Source organism: Monodon monoceros, unplaced genomic scaffold (genome assembly GCF_005190385.1).
Source record: "Monodon monoceros isolate NGI ecotype Baffin Bay Population unplaced genomic scaffold, NGI_Narwhal_1 Super_Scaffold_11, whole genome shotgun sequence".
In the NCBI taxonomy this organism is placed as follows: Eukaryota; Metazoa; Chordata; class Mammalia; order Artiodactyla; family Monodontidae; genus Monodon; species Monodon monoceros.
The window spans coordinates 67110718-67125791 of NW_021703767.1; the positions used below are offsets into that span (position 1 = coordinate 67110718).

At 37.3% G+C, this 15074-nt stretch overlaps 1 protein-coding gene across 1 annotated transcript in view; it reads right to left on the minus strand.

Moving 5' to 3' along the window:
- Window positions 1-15074, minus strand: part of POLQ (DNA polymerase theta) — a 114647-nt gene that overhangs the window by 80714 nt on the left and 18859 nt on the right. The window contains exons 8-12 of the mRNA XM_029213607.1: window positions 14725-14871; window positions 12850-13062; window positions 8174-8316; window positions 6305-6509; window positions 5837-5979 (exon numbers count right to left, since the gene is read on the minus strand). Of these exons, the coding sequence (XP_029069440.1) occupies window positions 5837-5979; window positions 6305-6509; window positions 8174-8316; window positions 12850-13062; window positions 14725-14871 (851 nt within the window). The remainder of the gene's footprint in view (window positions 1-5836; window positions 5980-6304; window positions 6510-8173; window positions 8317-12849; window positions 13063-14724; window positions 14872-15074) is intronic.

Consider the following 15074-nt stretch of genomic DNA (forward strand, 5'->3'; position numbering starts at 1 on the left):
ACAAATAGATGGAGAGAGATACCATGTTCTTGGATTGGAAGAATCAACATTTGGAAATGACTCTACTACCCAAAGCAATCTACAGATTCAATGCAATCCCTATCAAACTACCACTGGCTTTTTTCACAGAACTAGAACAAAAAATTTCACAATTTGTATGGAAACACAAAAGACCCTGAATAGCCTAAGCAATATTGAGAAAGAACAACAGAGCTGGAGGAACCACACTCTCTGACTTCAGACTATACTACAAAGCTACAGTAATCAAGACAGTATAGTACTGGCACAAAAACAGAAAGATAGATCAATGGAACAGGACAGAAAGCCCAGAGATAAACCCACGCACATATGGTCACCTTATCTTTGATAAAGGCGGCAGGAATGTACAGTGGAGAAAGGACAGCCTCTTCAATAAGTGGTGCTGGGAAAACTTGACAGCTACATGTACATGTATGAGATTAGAACTTTCCCTAATACCATACACAAAAATAAGCTCAAAATGGATTAAAGATCTAAATGTAAGGCCAGAAACTATCAAACTCTTAGAGGAAAACATAGGCAGAACACTCTATGACATAAATCACAGCAAGATCCTTTTTGACCCACCTCCTAGAGAAATGGAAATAAAAACAAAAATAAACAAATGGGACCTAATGAAAATTAAAAGCTTTAGCACAGCAAAGGAAACCATAAACAACACCAAAAGACAACCCTCAGAATGGAAGAAAATATTTGCAAATGAAGCAACTGACAAAGGATTAATCTCCAAAATTTACAAGCAGCTCATGCAGCTCAATAACCAAAAAACAAATAGCCCAATCCAAAAATGGGCAGAAGACCTAAATAGACATTTCTCCAAAGAAGATATACAGACTGCCAGCAAACACATGAAAGAATGCTCAACATCATTAATCATTAGAGAAATGCAAATCAAAACTACAATGAGATATCATCTCACACCGGTCAGAATGGCCATCATGAAAAAATCTACAAACAATAAATGCTGGAGAGGGTGTGGAGAAAAGGGAACACTCTTGCAGTGCTGGTGGGAATGTGAATTGGTACAGCCACTATGGAGAACAGTATGGAGGTTCCTTAAAAAACTACAAATAGAACTACCATATGACCCAGCAATCCCACTACTGGGCATATACCCTGAGAAAAACCATAATTCAAAAAGAGTCATGTACCAAAATGTTCATTGCAGCCCTATTTACAATAGCCAGGAGATGGAAACAACCTAAGTGTCCATCATCAGATGAATGGATAAAGAAGATGTGGCACATATATACAATGGAATATTACTCAGCCATAAAAGGAAATGTAATTGAGTTATTTGTAGTGAGGCGGATGGACCTAGAGTCTGTCATACACAGTGAAGTAAATCAGTAAGAGAAAGACAAATACCATATGCTAACACATATATATGGAATCTAAGAAAAAAAAATGTCATGAAGAACCAAGGGGTAAGACAGGAATAAAGACACAGACCTACTAGAGAATGGACTTGAGGATATGGGGAGAGGGAAGGGTAAGCTGTGACAAAGTGAGAGAGTGGCATGGACATATATACACTACCAAACGTAAAATAGATAGCCAGTGGGAAGCGACCGCATAGCACAGGGAGATCAACTCAGTGCTTTGTGACTACCTAGAGGGGTGGGATAGGGAGGGTGGAAGGGAGGGAGACACAAGAGGGAAGAGATTTGGGAACATATGTATATGTATAACTGATTCACTTTGTTATAAAGCAGAAACTAACACACCATTGTAAAGCAATTATACTTCAATAAAGATATAAAAAAACAAAACAAAACAACAAAAAAAGCATCACAATAAAGCAATTATCACAATAAAGTGAGCCACACAAGTTTTTTGGTTTCCCAGTGCATATAAAAGTTATGTTTTGGTTTAACAGTGCATATAAAAGTAGTCTCTTAAGTATGCAATAGTATTATGTCTAAAAAAACCATGCACACATCTTAATCTTAAAAATAATGCTGTTAGGGAATTCCCTGGCGGTCCAGTATTTGGGACTCCATGCTCTCACTGCTGAGGGCCGGGGTTCGCTCCCTGGTGGGGGAACTAAGATCCCACAAGCCGCAAGGTAAGATCCCTCAAGCCGCAAGGCACAGCCAAAAATAAATAAAAATAAAATTTTTAGTTATAAAAAATAAAAATAATGATGTTAGAAAAATGGCACCAAAAGACTTGTTTAATGTGGGGTTACTACAAAACTTCAATTTCTAAAAAACAGATGCAGTATCTACAAAGCACAATGAAGCAGAGCAAAGTGCAATAAAACGAGGAGGTATGCCTTTAACTGAAGTTTATACCCTTTGACCAACACCTCCCCATGTCCCCCATACCCCAGCCCCTGGCAACCACCATTCGCCTTTGTTTCTGAGTTCAACTTTTCCGATTCTACATTAGCGAGACCATACAAAAGTTTTCTTTCTCTGTCTGGCTTATTACACTTAGCACAACACCCTCCACATTAATCCATGTTGTCACAAATGGCAAGGTTTCCTTCTTTTTTATGGCTGAATGATATTCCATTGTATACATAGTTATAAAAACCTATTTTAAGCTAATAACAACTTAACTTCGATGCTATACAAAAACTCTATGCTTTTACTTCTCCATCCCCTCATATTTTATGCCTTTAATATTACAATTTACATTTTATCTTATGTATCTATTAACAAATTATTGTAATTATAGCTATTTTCAATGTTTGTCTTTAACTTTTGTATAAAAGTGATTTACATACCACCATTACATTCAGAATTCTGAATCTGATTATAAATTTACCTTTACCAGTGAGTTTTATACATTCATATGTTTTTACACTGTTAATTAGCATCCTTTCATTTCAGCTTGAAGAACTCCTTTTAACATTTATTATAATGCACGTCCAGTGGTGATGAATTTCCTCACCTTTTGTTTGTTTGGGAAAGTCTTTATCTTACCTTCATTTCTGAAGGACAGAACTACTTGGTATAGCATTCTTAGTTGGCAGTTTTCTTCTTTAAATATTTTGAAAATATCATACCATTCTCTCTGGAAAGTTTTTGCTAAGAAATCCACTAATGGCCTTTTGAGGTTTCCTTGTACGTGACAAGAGTCTTTTCTCTTGTTGCTTTCAAAATTCTGATTCTTGGATTTTTGACAGTTTGTTGTGTCTAGATGAAGTCATTTTGGGGTTGTACCTGTTTGGGGTCCTTTTAGCTTCATGTCCATATCTCTTGCCATATTTGGCATGTTTTTAGCCATTATTTCTTTAAATAGACTTTCTGCCATTTTCTCTCTCTCTTCTCCATCTTGGACTTCAATAATGTATATGACGGCATCCCATAAGTCTTGCAGGGTTTTTTCACTCTTCATTCTTTCCATCCCCCCAACCCCCACCCCCCCTCCTCTGGATGCATAATTTCAAATGACCTATCTTTGAGTTCACTGATTCCTTCTTCTGCTTGATCAAGTCTGCTTTTGAAGCTCTCTAGTGAATTTTACAGATCACTCATTGTATTCTTCAGCTCTGGGATTTCTGGGTTTTAGGGGGCTTGGGGGGCTTTTTAAAAATGGTTTCTGTTTCTTTGTTGAACTTCTCATTATGTTCATGTATTGTTTTCTTTATTTTGTTCTGTTGCCTATCTGTGTTTTCTTGTAGTAACTGAACTTCATTAAAAGGATTAGTCTGAATTCTTGGTCAGTCAGTTCATAGATCTCTATTTCTTTAAGTTTGGTTATTGGAGCTTTATTAGTTTCTTTGGTGGTGTCATGTTTCCCTGATTCTTCATTATTCTTGCATACTGGTGTTGTTGTCTGTGCATATGTGGAAGCAGTCTCCTCTTCCAATCCTCACATTTGCTTTGGCAGAGAAAGACCTTCACTAGTCAGGCTAGCTTGGGATTCTAGAAAGGGCCAGCTGGTAGAGTCCATAGGAGGGCAGGCAGGGCCTCTGGTTGGGTGGGGCCACTGGCTCAGCTCTGCATTCAGGCAGGACCACTGCCTGAGCTGCCTGGTCAGGTGGAACTGCTAGCTGGGGTCCATGGATAGGCATGACCACTGGCTGTGAGCTCTGAGGTTGCGTAGGGCTGCTGCTTGGGTTCTCTGTTCAGGCAGGAACAAACTGTACTCCCTGGCTGGTTGGTGCTATTAGCTGGATTCCATGTTCAGGTGTAGACAGAGACTGTGCTCCACAGTTGGGTGTGCCCACAGGATGAACTCTGTGTTCATGCAGGACTCCAGGCTATGTTCCACAGTCAGGGTCCCTGGTCAGGCAAGACTGCAAGCAAGCTCTGCCGTCTGGTGGGGCTGCTGGCTTGGCTCTCTTTTTTTTTTTTTTTTAAATTAAAAGGTTTTTATTATGACCTTTATTAAGAGCTCATAAATCACATTCTTAATCTGGCTCTGTTACTACTTTTTCCCTCCACAAATTCTCCCAAAATTATAAAAAATAAAAATGTATAAATATACATTGAGGATTATGCACAGGCCACTAGCCAGGGATGCCAGCTGGGCAGAACTGCTCACCCTGCTTCCTGGCCAGATGGGGACATCATTCTGATACCACAGTGAGTGGAATCGCTTACTGGCCTCTCTGATTGGGTGAGGTGGCCAGGAGAGATGCAGAGCCACTGCCACGATCCACACACTGGTCACTGTGAGCCCCGCCCACTTTTTTGTTACTAGCTGACCCTTGGTGGTCTAGCCTTGCCAATTCTCCCATGGTTCTCCATGAGGCGAGACAGAAGTGACCTTCCCAGGGAATACTCCAGAATGCTGAGGAAACTGGATGACTACCTTGACTCTCTTCACCCCACTAGAGAAACTGGATGCCTCAGTGTGGCACTGTGCTTGCTTGAAGGAGGGGCAACAGAGTCAAAGTGAAACCACTGTTCTTAGTGTTCTAATGTGGCCTCTCTCAGTTTTTGTGCTCTAAGAGAGTGTTTTAACCTCACCACCAGGTTCTGGGATTTTCAGAAAGGCATTCTTGACTGTGAATAGTTGCTAATCTGTACTTTTGATGAGGACTAGAGCCAGGGATCTCCTATACCACCATCTTGCTTACACCAGTCCCTACATCTGCTCTTAATTGCAAAATTAAGTATTTATTTCCGGTCAGGTTCTTCCCAGAGAATATGATCTCAAACTTTATTTTACTCAATTCTTATCAAAAATATTTGTTATAAGAAATAACATTTATAAAAGAGTACCTAATGTAGACAAACTTTTAAAATTCCTAATTGCATTTACTATAAATATTTTATCAAGAATCTAAGTCCCATAGTATCTTTATAAGACATTTCTCTTAGGCAATAAAATGCAATGCTTCTCCTAAATTTTTTTGTTTTTTATCTTATGAATATTGAGACTAACAAAGCTTCCCTCTTTGCTACAGCTGCTGGACAGCCCAGAACCAATGTTGGGCACAACAACTGTACATGACTTAATGGTGTTCTTGTTTATGTACCAACATTTGCTTGAGTTTTACATTATGATCTTATCTTTAATTTCCAGATATCTCATTGTCCTTTGCTGTGTTCTTACATACTATATAATACACATTTTTTAATAAGTCACCTCAAATACTTTTTGAAAGAAAGTTGGAGAAAAAAGACAAGTAGGCAAGTAGATTGAAAAGGTCACTAGAACATTTAGCTTATTCCTTTACAACAATTCTTCTTACTTCTTCTCTATTCCCACCAGTACTACCCTAGTCAAGGGAAGCAGACAAGATATTCCCTTAGGGTATCTTTGATGCTCAGGATTCTTATAGGTATTTTCTCCCCATTTTCACAAATATAATAATGAAGAAAGCAGAACTTACCAGATAAACAATATGCAGATCATTTTCTAAAACAAAGCCCTTCATTGCTCTTTGGAGGTCAGCAAAAATATCTAAAGTATCAACTGGAGAAAGTGAAGAAGAAAGAGTTGCCGAACCAAGATGTGTTGGATGATACACACTTCCTGATTTGGGATTGCGGGTGGAGAAATAAAGGACCAAATGTTATAAATAAAATAAAACAAATGCTGTCTTTTGGCATTCTATAATTAACATTTTAAGGCTCTGATAAATTTTACAAACAGAATCCAATGCATGGATATTTATTAGCAGGCTCTATGCTAATTGTCTGATGTTGCTGAACACAGCACTGATTTACTAAAAATGAGTTGAAAAGTCAGTTTCCTTTTATACTGCTGGAAAAGTCAATTTCCTTTTACTAAGCAGTCTTAGATACTCTAAATCACTAAAGGTGAAAAAGTGAGTAAGTTGCAATTAAGAATAATTTACCTTCTGTTCCATCACTAGCTTCAGTAATCTGGATGAATTCATTTTCTAATAGCCACATTACACAGGCCTCAATTGCTCCAAGTTGAACAGAATCTTTATTTTTCTGAATTCCCTGCTTCCCTTCTTTCATACTTGCAGCCAAAAATGTGCAAGAAGCGTAAGTTTGTATGTCCTGTGATGTACTCGCCACGCCACCAACTATTATCTGAGACAAGAGGTTTGAAATATTCTGTAACTTTTTAATAAGACACATAGGTCCTCAAAATATAAAAGAAATAACTTTGTTCTCTTAAAATATTATCAGCATCTTAATGTAGAGACTCTTTATTAACTCTTCCACCATCATTCATTACAAAGGTAGATAACACCTACTGACAACATGAAAAGTTTTCCTTAAAAGTAGATATAGCATGTTCTCATAAATGAAAATAAATGAATCATTATCTGAAATGTGGGAATTAACATAATTAAATAATATACATATATAAGTATATAACATATATAATATAAAGGAGGTGTTGATGGTTCATGGCCATGAACCAAATCAATTCTACTCATCCTTCCTTTTTTAAATATGTGGGCATATATGAATGCAAGCATTGAATACTCCCCACCTAGAAGAGGGGTGAGAATCAGTGTAGAAAAAGATGAAAGTGGCATCTTATAGATATCATTTTCCTCAAACTATTCTATTACATATACTAATCTGCCCCTTGTCTTCTGTCATTTAAAGTATACTGGAAACATACCAAATCAGTCTAAACAGAGCTATTTCATTCTTTTTAATGACAGCAAAGCATAGTTTTACCAAGATTTGTTTAGTTTTAATAGTATTTTAGTTGTTTCCAGTTTCTTCTTATTACCAATAGAGCTATAATAAACATTCTTGTATCTTTAATTTGATGAAATTTCACAAATACATCCCTAGGTAAAATTCCTAGATGTGAATCTGCTGGATAAATGTCTTTGTGCATTTTTTTAAAAATTCTTAGTAGGTATGGCCACGTTGCTCTCCAAAAGAGTTTCAGCACTGTATGAGTGCCTACTTTCTACAGTCTTACCTACCCTGTGCTATCAATTACTTTCTTTTTTTTTTCAAACAGAGCTAAAGGGGAAAAAACGAGAATGAGTACAATACCAGTCCTCCAGCACCAGCAATGAAACCAACAGCAAGGCATGCTGGTATAGGAATAGAAACTTTTTTGGATGAATACATGAAACAGTTAAAAGGGGTTACCTTTGAGGACTCTGAGCAAAAGGTTTTATTTTTCACTTTAGATACTTCCGTCTGTAGAAGTTTGCAACTTCTAATTGTGTATTTGTAATTTAATTTTAATGTCAACAGGTATTATCTGGATGGAGGAACTAAGGTCCATTTTTGTCATTTTTTTTTTTTTTTGCAGTACGCGGGCCTCTCACTGTTGCGGCCCCTCCCGTTGCGGAGCACAGGCTGTGAACGCGCAGGCTCAGCGGCCATGGCTCACGGGCCTAGCCGCTCCACAGAATGTGGGATCTTCCCGGACCGGGGCACGAACCCGTGTCCCCTGCATTGGCAGGTGGACTCTCAACCACTGCGCCACCAGGGAAGCCCTGTCATCATTTTTTTTAATTCAGAAAATAATAAAGAACATCTAAAAAATAACCATCTGGCATTTGTGATTTAATACACTGTTTTGAAGTAGATTCATATGGCACTAGCTGTATTAAACTCCAGGAAATAACTATATAAAGTAGAAGAGGTTCAGACTTGGGAAGGCTATAAATAATCTCATAAAGAAACACAAAACTAAGATTTTTCACATACTAAAGTTCTATCATTGTACTACAGGAACGAAAAAGCAAATGGTAATTTAGTGAACTCTCTCTTACCTCTAGAATAGCTCTTATCATGCTCGAAGTTACTTCTTCTCCTTCTTGTCTTTGCAAACAGCTGCGAACAGGTTTTAGAGATCCCTGAAGTAGAGCGATACCTTTTGATTTCTCAGAGTTTTTACAAATTAAGATACTCTCACCTATAATCAAAAAAAACTATACAGTTGCAGAATCCCAACACGTTTACATAAAATACCTGCTAAAGAGAATTTAAACTGGCTTACTTGTTTAAAAGGAGACAAGAGATAGTGGTTGTTATAGTCATATAATTATCACTAATGTTTTTATTTTCTGAATTTTGGATTGAAGGGGATCAGAATATGCTACGCCAAAATATGCCACTTTAGCATAAGGATTATTTTGACCTGAAGCCAATTGGGAAGCAGCAAACATAGAAAGAGCTCTTTGCTTTCTCCTTATTTGCTTAGAAGCAGGACATAAATTTCTCTGTGAAGGTGTTCCCCTTCCTGTCTCTTACAGCAGGAGGACAATTCTTATCACTGGAGACAAAAAGTCAGTATTGAGATGGGTGTGCACAAACCTCACTAAAGAAACCTTAACTTGCATTAAACTCCAGCATATATCTACCTTCCCACAATGTACCACCCCCTAGAAGCGCAAACCCCTTTTCCTTTGTCTTGTCACTTCTCTACAATTCATCAACCTTTGTTAAAAGGGTATATAAGCCCCCAGCATCTAACTGCTTCTTTAGATTTTTACTTTTCTATTAGGGACTCTGTGTATGTAAAAAATTAAATATTAACATCAAGTCAAATATGTATGGCTTTTTTCCTGTTAATCTGTAATTTGTCAGTTTCATTTGTAGGCACTAGGCATAGAACCTAAGAGGGTAGAGGAAAAGTTTTTTCCTTCCCTACAGGATTAACTATTGTTATTGAATAATTAAGTATATAATAGTAATAGATATTTTGAAAACTATAAATGAAAATGCAGAGGCAAATTATTACTGGTTATGAAACTGCATACCAGTCCCTTTGTCCCTGTCCTTTGAAGTAAAAAGCTCCCAGGCCTCCCCTCAGTCTCAAAAGGCTAGCTCAAGAGTTAATGATTAGGAAATGCGAAGGTGTAGAAACAAAGAATAGCTGTTGGGCCAGGAAACTGGTAACAATTTAGACTATAAACCAGCCACAAAGCAGAGTCACCGAACTCTCAGTTCCCTGAAAGATATAGATAAAAGGTCTAACACACGTTCCTAAGTTGTTCTATAGGAAGCAGACCCCCAGATGAAAACTGCTGACTGCAAGCATGTAGACCCCAGACCAGCTGAACCCAGAAAACTGGTGATGCTTGAAACTTCACCTTGATGCCAACCAATCCGAGAATTGTGCAAAAGCTGCTCATGCATCCGGAAGCACCCTCCCTCACACTGCCTTTAAAAGCCCTTTGCCTGCACCAAGATGTTAAGATCGTTTTTAAGGACGCTAGTCCACCATCTTCTCCTTCTCAGTTAGCTGGCTTTTTCTAATAAAGTCACTTTCCTTGACTCAACACCTTGTCACTTGACTTACTGGCCTATCGTGTAATGAGTAGCCAAACCTGAGTTCAATATCAGTGATACATGATGATAATATAAAATCAAAAATATTAACAGATACCTAGAAATCACATTATAACACTCACTAATTTAAATGCTTTAGGCTATTGAAACAATCAAGTGAACAAAAATATGTGAAAGCACTTATTAATTAAATACATATACAGGACTTCCCTGGTGGCACAGTGGATAAGAATCTGCCTGCCAATGCAGGGGACACAGGTTCCATCCCTGGTCTGGGAAGATCCCACATGCCACGGAGCAACTAAGCCCGTGCTCCACAACTACTGAACCTGTGCTCTAGAGCCCGCATGCCACAACTACTGAGCTAACGTGCTGCAACTACTGAAGCCTTCATGCCTAGAGCCCATGCTCCACAACAAGAGAAGCCACCGCAATGAGAAGCCTGCACACTGCAACGAAGAATAGCCCCCACTCACTGCAACTAGAGAAAATCCGCATGCAGCAACAAAGACCCAACGCAGCCACCAAAAAAAAAAAAAATTAAACCTTAAAAAAAGTCACTAAGAAAAAAAATAAACAAATATACAATTTATACAAACATAAACACTTATTACAACAATTAAAACTAGAGAAAACTAATTTTTTTTCAAAAATGAATCCAATAGTAAGGGAAAGGAAGCAGTAAATAAGATATTCAACAGGCAAAATGAAGGCCATTTGCATTAGAGAAAAATAAAAATAAAAGTAGCATTGTGGTGGACTATACAAACCACCCAGGCAGAGAGAAAATACAGATGATGCTTTCTTAACACTGCCAAATTGAGAATCAAGATAGGAAAAATATAAGGAACTATAAACTTGATAACCATTGGTTATTTACCCCAAATATAATTACAAAAAACATAGGTGCCATCAGAACAAACAAACAAAAGCCAGGTGAATAAAATATACCACCTGGCTCTTGTGATAACTATAAAACAACCCAGCTTAAAACAAAAAAACTACCTAGAAAATGGATCAACTAGCATTAGCAACAAGGTAAAAAGCCACTTTGAGCAGTGTAAAGCTCTTCCAGGCTTTGATTCTTCAACAAAATAGACAACCCTTTTTCAGGATGAGCAAGATTTATGAAAATGCCCAAAATAATGCCAGTATATATGTCCAGATCCCATTCCCACCTGCCTAGTGAGGCTGTATCCATATTATAATTGAGAAGTCAATTAGAATCAAATCATTCATAGATTTGATATAGATAGATCTGCAAACTTTTTAACTGCAAGTCACTGTTTTGGCACAAAGCACCATCATCCTACACTGGAAGATTCCAAAAAATCCAAAGAGAGATTAAAGAGTCATCTAAATAAAACTCCATGAACTATCCAGGAAATATTAATATCATTTATAAAATGCAAAGAAGTTACAAAAATGCTACACAGTCCAAAAAGAATGACCAAGTATTTAAATCTTCATAGTTGATATGAAACCCTTTATTTGCACATTCCCCACTTAAAGAAATTCTGAGCAAGCCATATGCCATCCTAAAATGGAACATTAAGCAAAGTCAAAATCTCAGAAGTTTCCAAGACCTCAGAAACAAAGTTGTTGTGGTATATTTTAGTATTGTTTGAATGTTATCTGATTTAAGGCTTGATATTAGTCCAGGGTGCCAACCTTCCTATTATTCTTCCCCATGAGAAAGATAAGCACAAGCTAAGAACGTAGCAAGGCAAATAAAACCTCCTTATCTTTACATCACCTTGAAGACCCTCTGGCCTTGAAAGAAGAGTATCTATGTAAAATGAACTTACACTCCACTCTCCAGAGTTGTGAGTCTACTGAGAAATGAAAATTGGAGGAAGGACAGAAGGAGGCAGTTAGGAATGAGAAGGGAGCATCTTAGCTCTTCCTCCCGCCCTTTTAAAACACATAAATGTAATGTGCATATTTCGTAGATAAAGTAAGAGACAGAAGCAGGATAAACTTATTTGATGCCTTTAGTAAGAGAAATCCAATGAGTTGGAAGGTTTGTTTAATCAACAAACTTCTTAGGGCTTAAAAGTGAGGCAGACCAGTGGCCCTTCAGGGATTACATACAGACGAATCATTTGCTACTAGGGCTGAGACTAATACTTGCCCCTAATAGCCATTCTCTCATTCTTTCTTTAATAAAACCCCTAAATGTTAGATGAACACAGGGTCACTCAGCTAGATTATATTCACCAGCTTCCCTGTAGTCAGGGAATGTAAATATATGACTTAGTTCTGGCCAATTGTGTGTAAGGAGAAATACTAAGTGCAACTTCTGGGAAGTGTCCTTAAAGGGTAGGATGGGCCCTTTACTTCCTCATCTCTCCTTCCTGATGACTGAAATGCAGATGTGATAACAGAGACTGGAATAGCCATCTTATACCACAAGATAGAAACTATATTGCTGAACACGGAAAAACAAACTAGAAGAAAGAAAGTGTGACAGAGAATGTTCCTCTCAAAGTTCTTTAATGTTAGAAGACTCAACAATTTAGTCATACCCAGAATAATGTAGCAGGCAAGAAATAATATTTGCTGCTATCTTCATATTTAATTCAAACAAGCCTCTTCCCTATTGCTTAAGACAAAAGTTTTGTTTGCATTGCTGGTAATATTATCATCACTTGCTGATACAAAATAAGAAACTGAAAAAGTGTTTTCAGAGCCAGCACCAATTTAGAAAGAGAAAGAGGGTACATGAAGTTCCTATTCCAAAAGTGTGCGAGTACTTCCCGGCTCTCAGCATCCCTATTTGAACTCTTACAGCAGGCACCTAAACAGAATTAATACCCATAAAAATTAATCCCTTCACTAGCACAAAATAGTAGATGATACTGGAAATTAAGTCATCTTACAGCTAATGTGATATCATCTAACATAATACTGAATCATTTCACTGTATATAATACAAAAGAAAATCTTGATTCTACATTACTAGACAATCAATAGTTGATGATATGAAAATTTTAAGTTATACTCATATAAATATTAAACAAATCCAAAAGGATGACATTAGTGTTTTGGATAACAAAGAAATACAGCATGATAAAAAATGGGTTGCCATTCAATTTCAGGTAGACTGACACTGTCCTTCAGCAACACTATTACAAAATTCAAACTCACTTACCTACTGTGTCTACTCCTTTCCTGCCAGCACGACCAACCATCTGCTTGTAAGTAAGAATATCTAGAGGTCGACCACTGAAAATAGGAGTCCGAATGATTACACGACGTGCCGGTAAATTCACCCCAGATGAAAGAGTAGAAGTTGCTGCCAAGACCCGAATCTGACCTTGACGGAAGGCTCCTTCAATGATATCCCTCTCCTCAAAAGTAAGACCTAAAAAAAAGAAATTACAATAACATATATTTATTAACATATAATGAAAATATTGTACTTGATCACTTACAAATGGATCTGAGAATCTGTTACAAGCATGTAAAGATTTTTTTCAAGCTATTGTTATGACTGTAAACAAAGAAGTAATCAAAGTGTACCAATTTAAGAGTATAATCTGCCAACCCTTGTACTGTATACTGTACTTCTATCTCATCTTCTAGACCAGGGGTTGTCAAACTTTATCTGTAAATATTTTAGGTTTTGCAGGACAGATGGTCCCTGCTGCAACTACTCAACTCTACCACTGTCACGTGAAAGCAGCCGCAAAACAAATGGGCAAGACTGTGTTCCAATAAAACTTTATTTACAAAAACAGCTGGATTTGACCAGCAGACTAGTTTGCTGACCCCTGCTCTAGACAAGAACTCCTTGAAGGTAGAGACATGCCTTATCACAGTATCTGCAGGGTCTATCCAACACCATGGTGAGACACATAAATAAATGTCTGAAAAATAAATACATGAGTAAATGAAAAACAGCACATAGAATACACACTTACATGGCTTATTTTTTATTTTCTTTTATTTTAAAAAAAATCAAAAGGATTGGGATTCTAGTTTGTAAATAAGTTGTGGGTCCACCAGTATTCATTTTATTAGTATGCATTATAAGTTATATACAATGAAAATTTTTTTATGTGTTTGTGTGTATGGGTATATATATATATTTTTAATTTTTATTTATATATAGCACGATAAAAATTTTAAATAAATTGAAAAGGTTAAGTTCTTAATCATAGAAACTATATTTTCTTTTTTACATCTTTATTGAAGTATAATTGCTTTACTATGGTGTGTTAGTTTCTGCTTTATAACAAAGTGAATCAGTTATACATATACATATGTTCCCATATCTCTTCCCTCTTGCGTCTTCCTCCCTCCCACCCTCCCTATCCCACCCCTCCAGGCGGTCACAAAGCACCAAGCTGATCTCCCTGTGCTATGCGGCTGCTTCCCACTAGCTATCTACCTTACGTTTGGTAGTGTATATATGTCCATGCCTCTCTCTCGCTTTGTCACAGCTTACCCTTCCCACTCCCCAGAAACTATATATTCTTAATCATATCCTCAGCACATATCATCATTGACAGATCATACCCTGAAAGAAATTATTCAATTTGGTGACTGTCATAACCCTTGCAATTTTGACAACCTAGGTATTTGGTTTTTAAACACTTGTAGCCCTCTCAAAATATAATATGACAAATTCTAAACTTAATTTGATTTTGATATACTCGTGAGAATATTTCCAGTACCCCTTGAGATAAAAGGAAACAGAGTGGCATAAAATTAGGATAGCAAGTACCACTCTAACCTAATTTTTAAGAAAACAAAGTATAGAAAGGTAATAATTTTAGAATTCATTTCCCCAATGGTACAAGAAAGCTTATATCTAGTACTTATATACCATACAGATAAGTAAACCTACATGTTATTCTTATTCTTGTTTAACCTTAATCACACAATTTCTTAAAATAAAATCTAAGAGTATTAAGTGTGGTTAACAAGAAATCAAATGCAAATCAAATATAAAAATAAAAATGAAGAAATTATAAGGATTCTTGGAGGGGGCTTCTTAATAACATATTATAAATACGGATACCTGCATGATGAAACGCTACTCCCCATGGCACAGTTTTTTGTAATACAGAGTCCAGTCCTGAAGGCAAACGTTTTAACTGATCCATCACTTCTAGGAGGCCCTTTTGTTCCAGTATCACTGGTGGAAGTTCAGATGATCTTACCAATCCTGTCACAAAAAAATCATCAACACTGTCACCTCCCCTTGGACCTCTTTAACTGCTATCTGCCTGAGTCATGACAGAGGGCAATGGTTCTGAAACTACTACTTATAATAATCACCTGGACGGGGCTTCCCTGGTGGCGCAGTGGTTGAGAGTCCACCTGCTGATGCAGGGGACACGGGTTCGTGCCCCGGTCCGGGAAGATCCC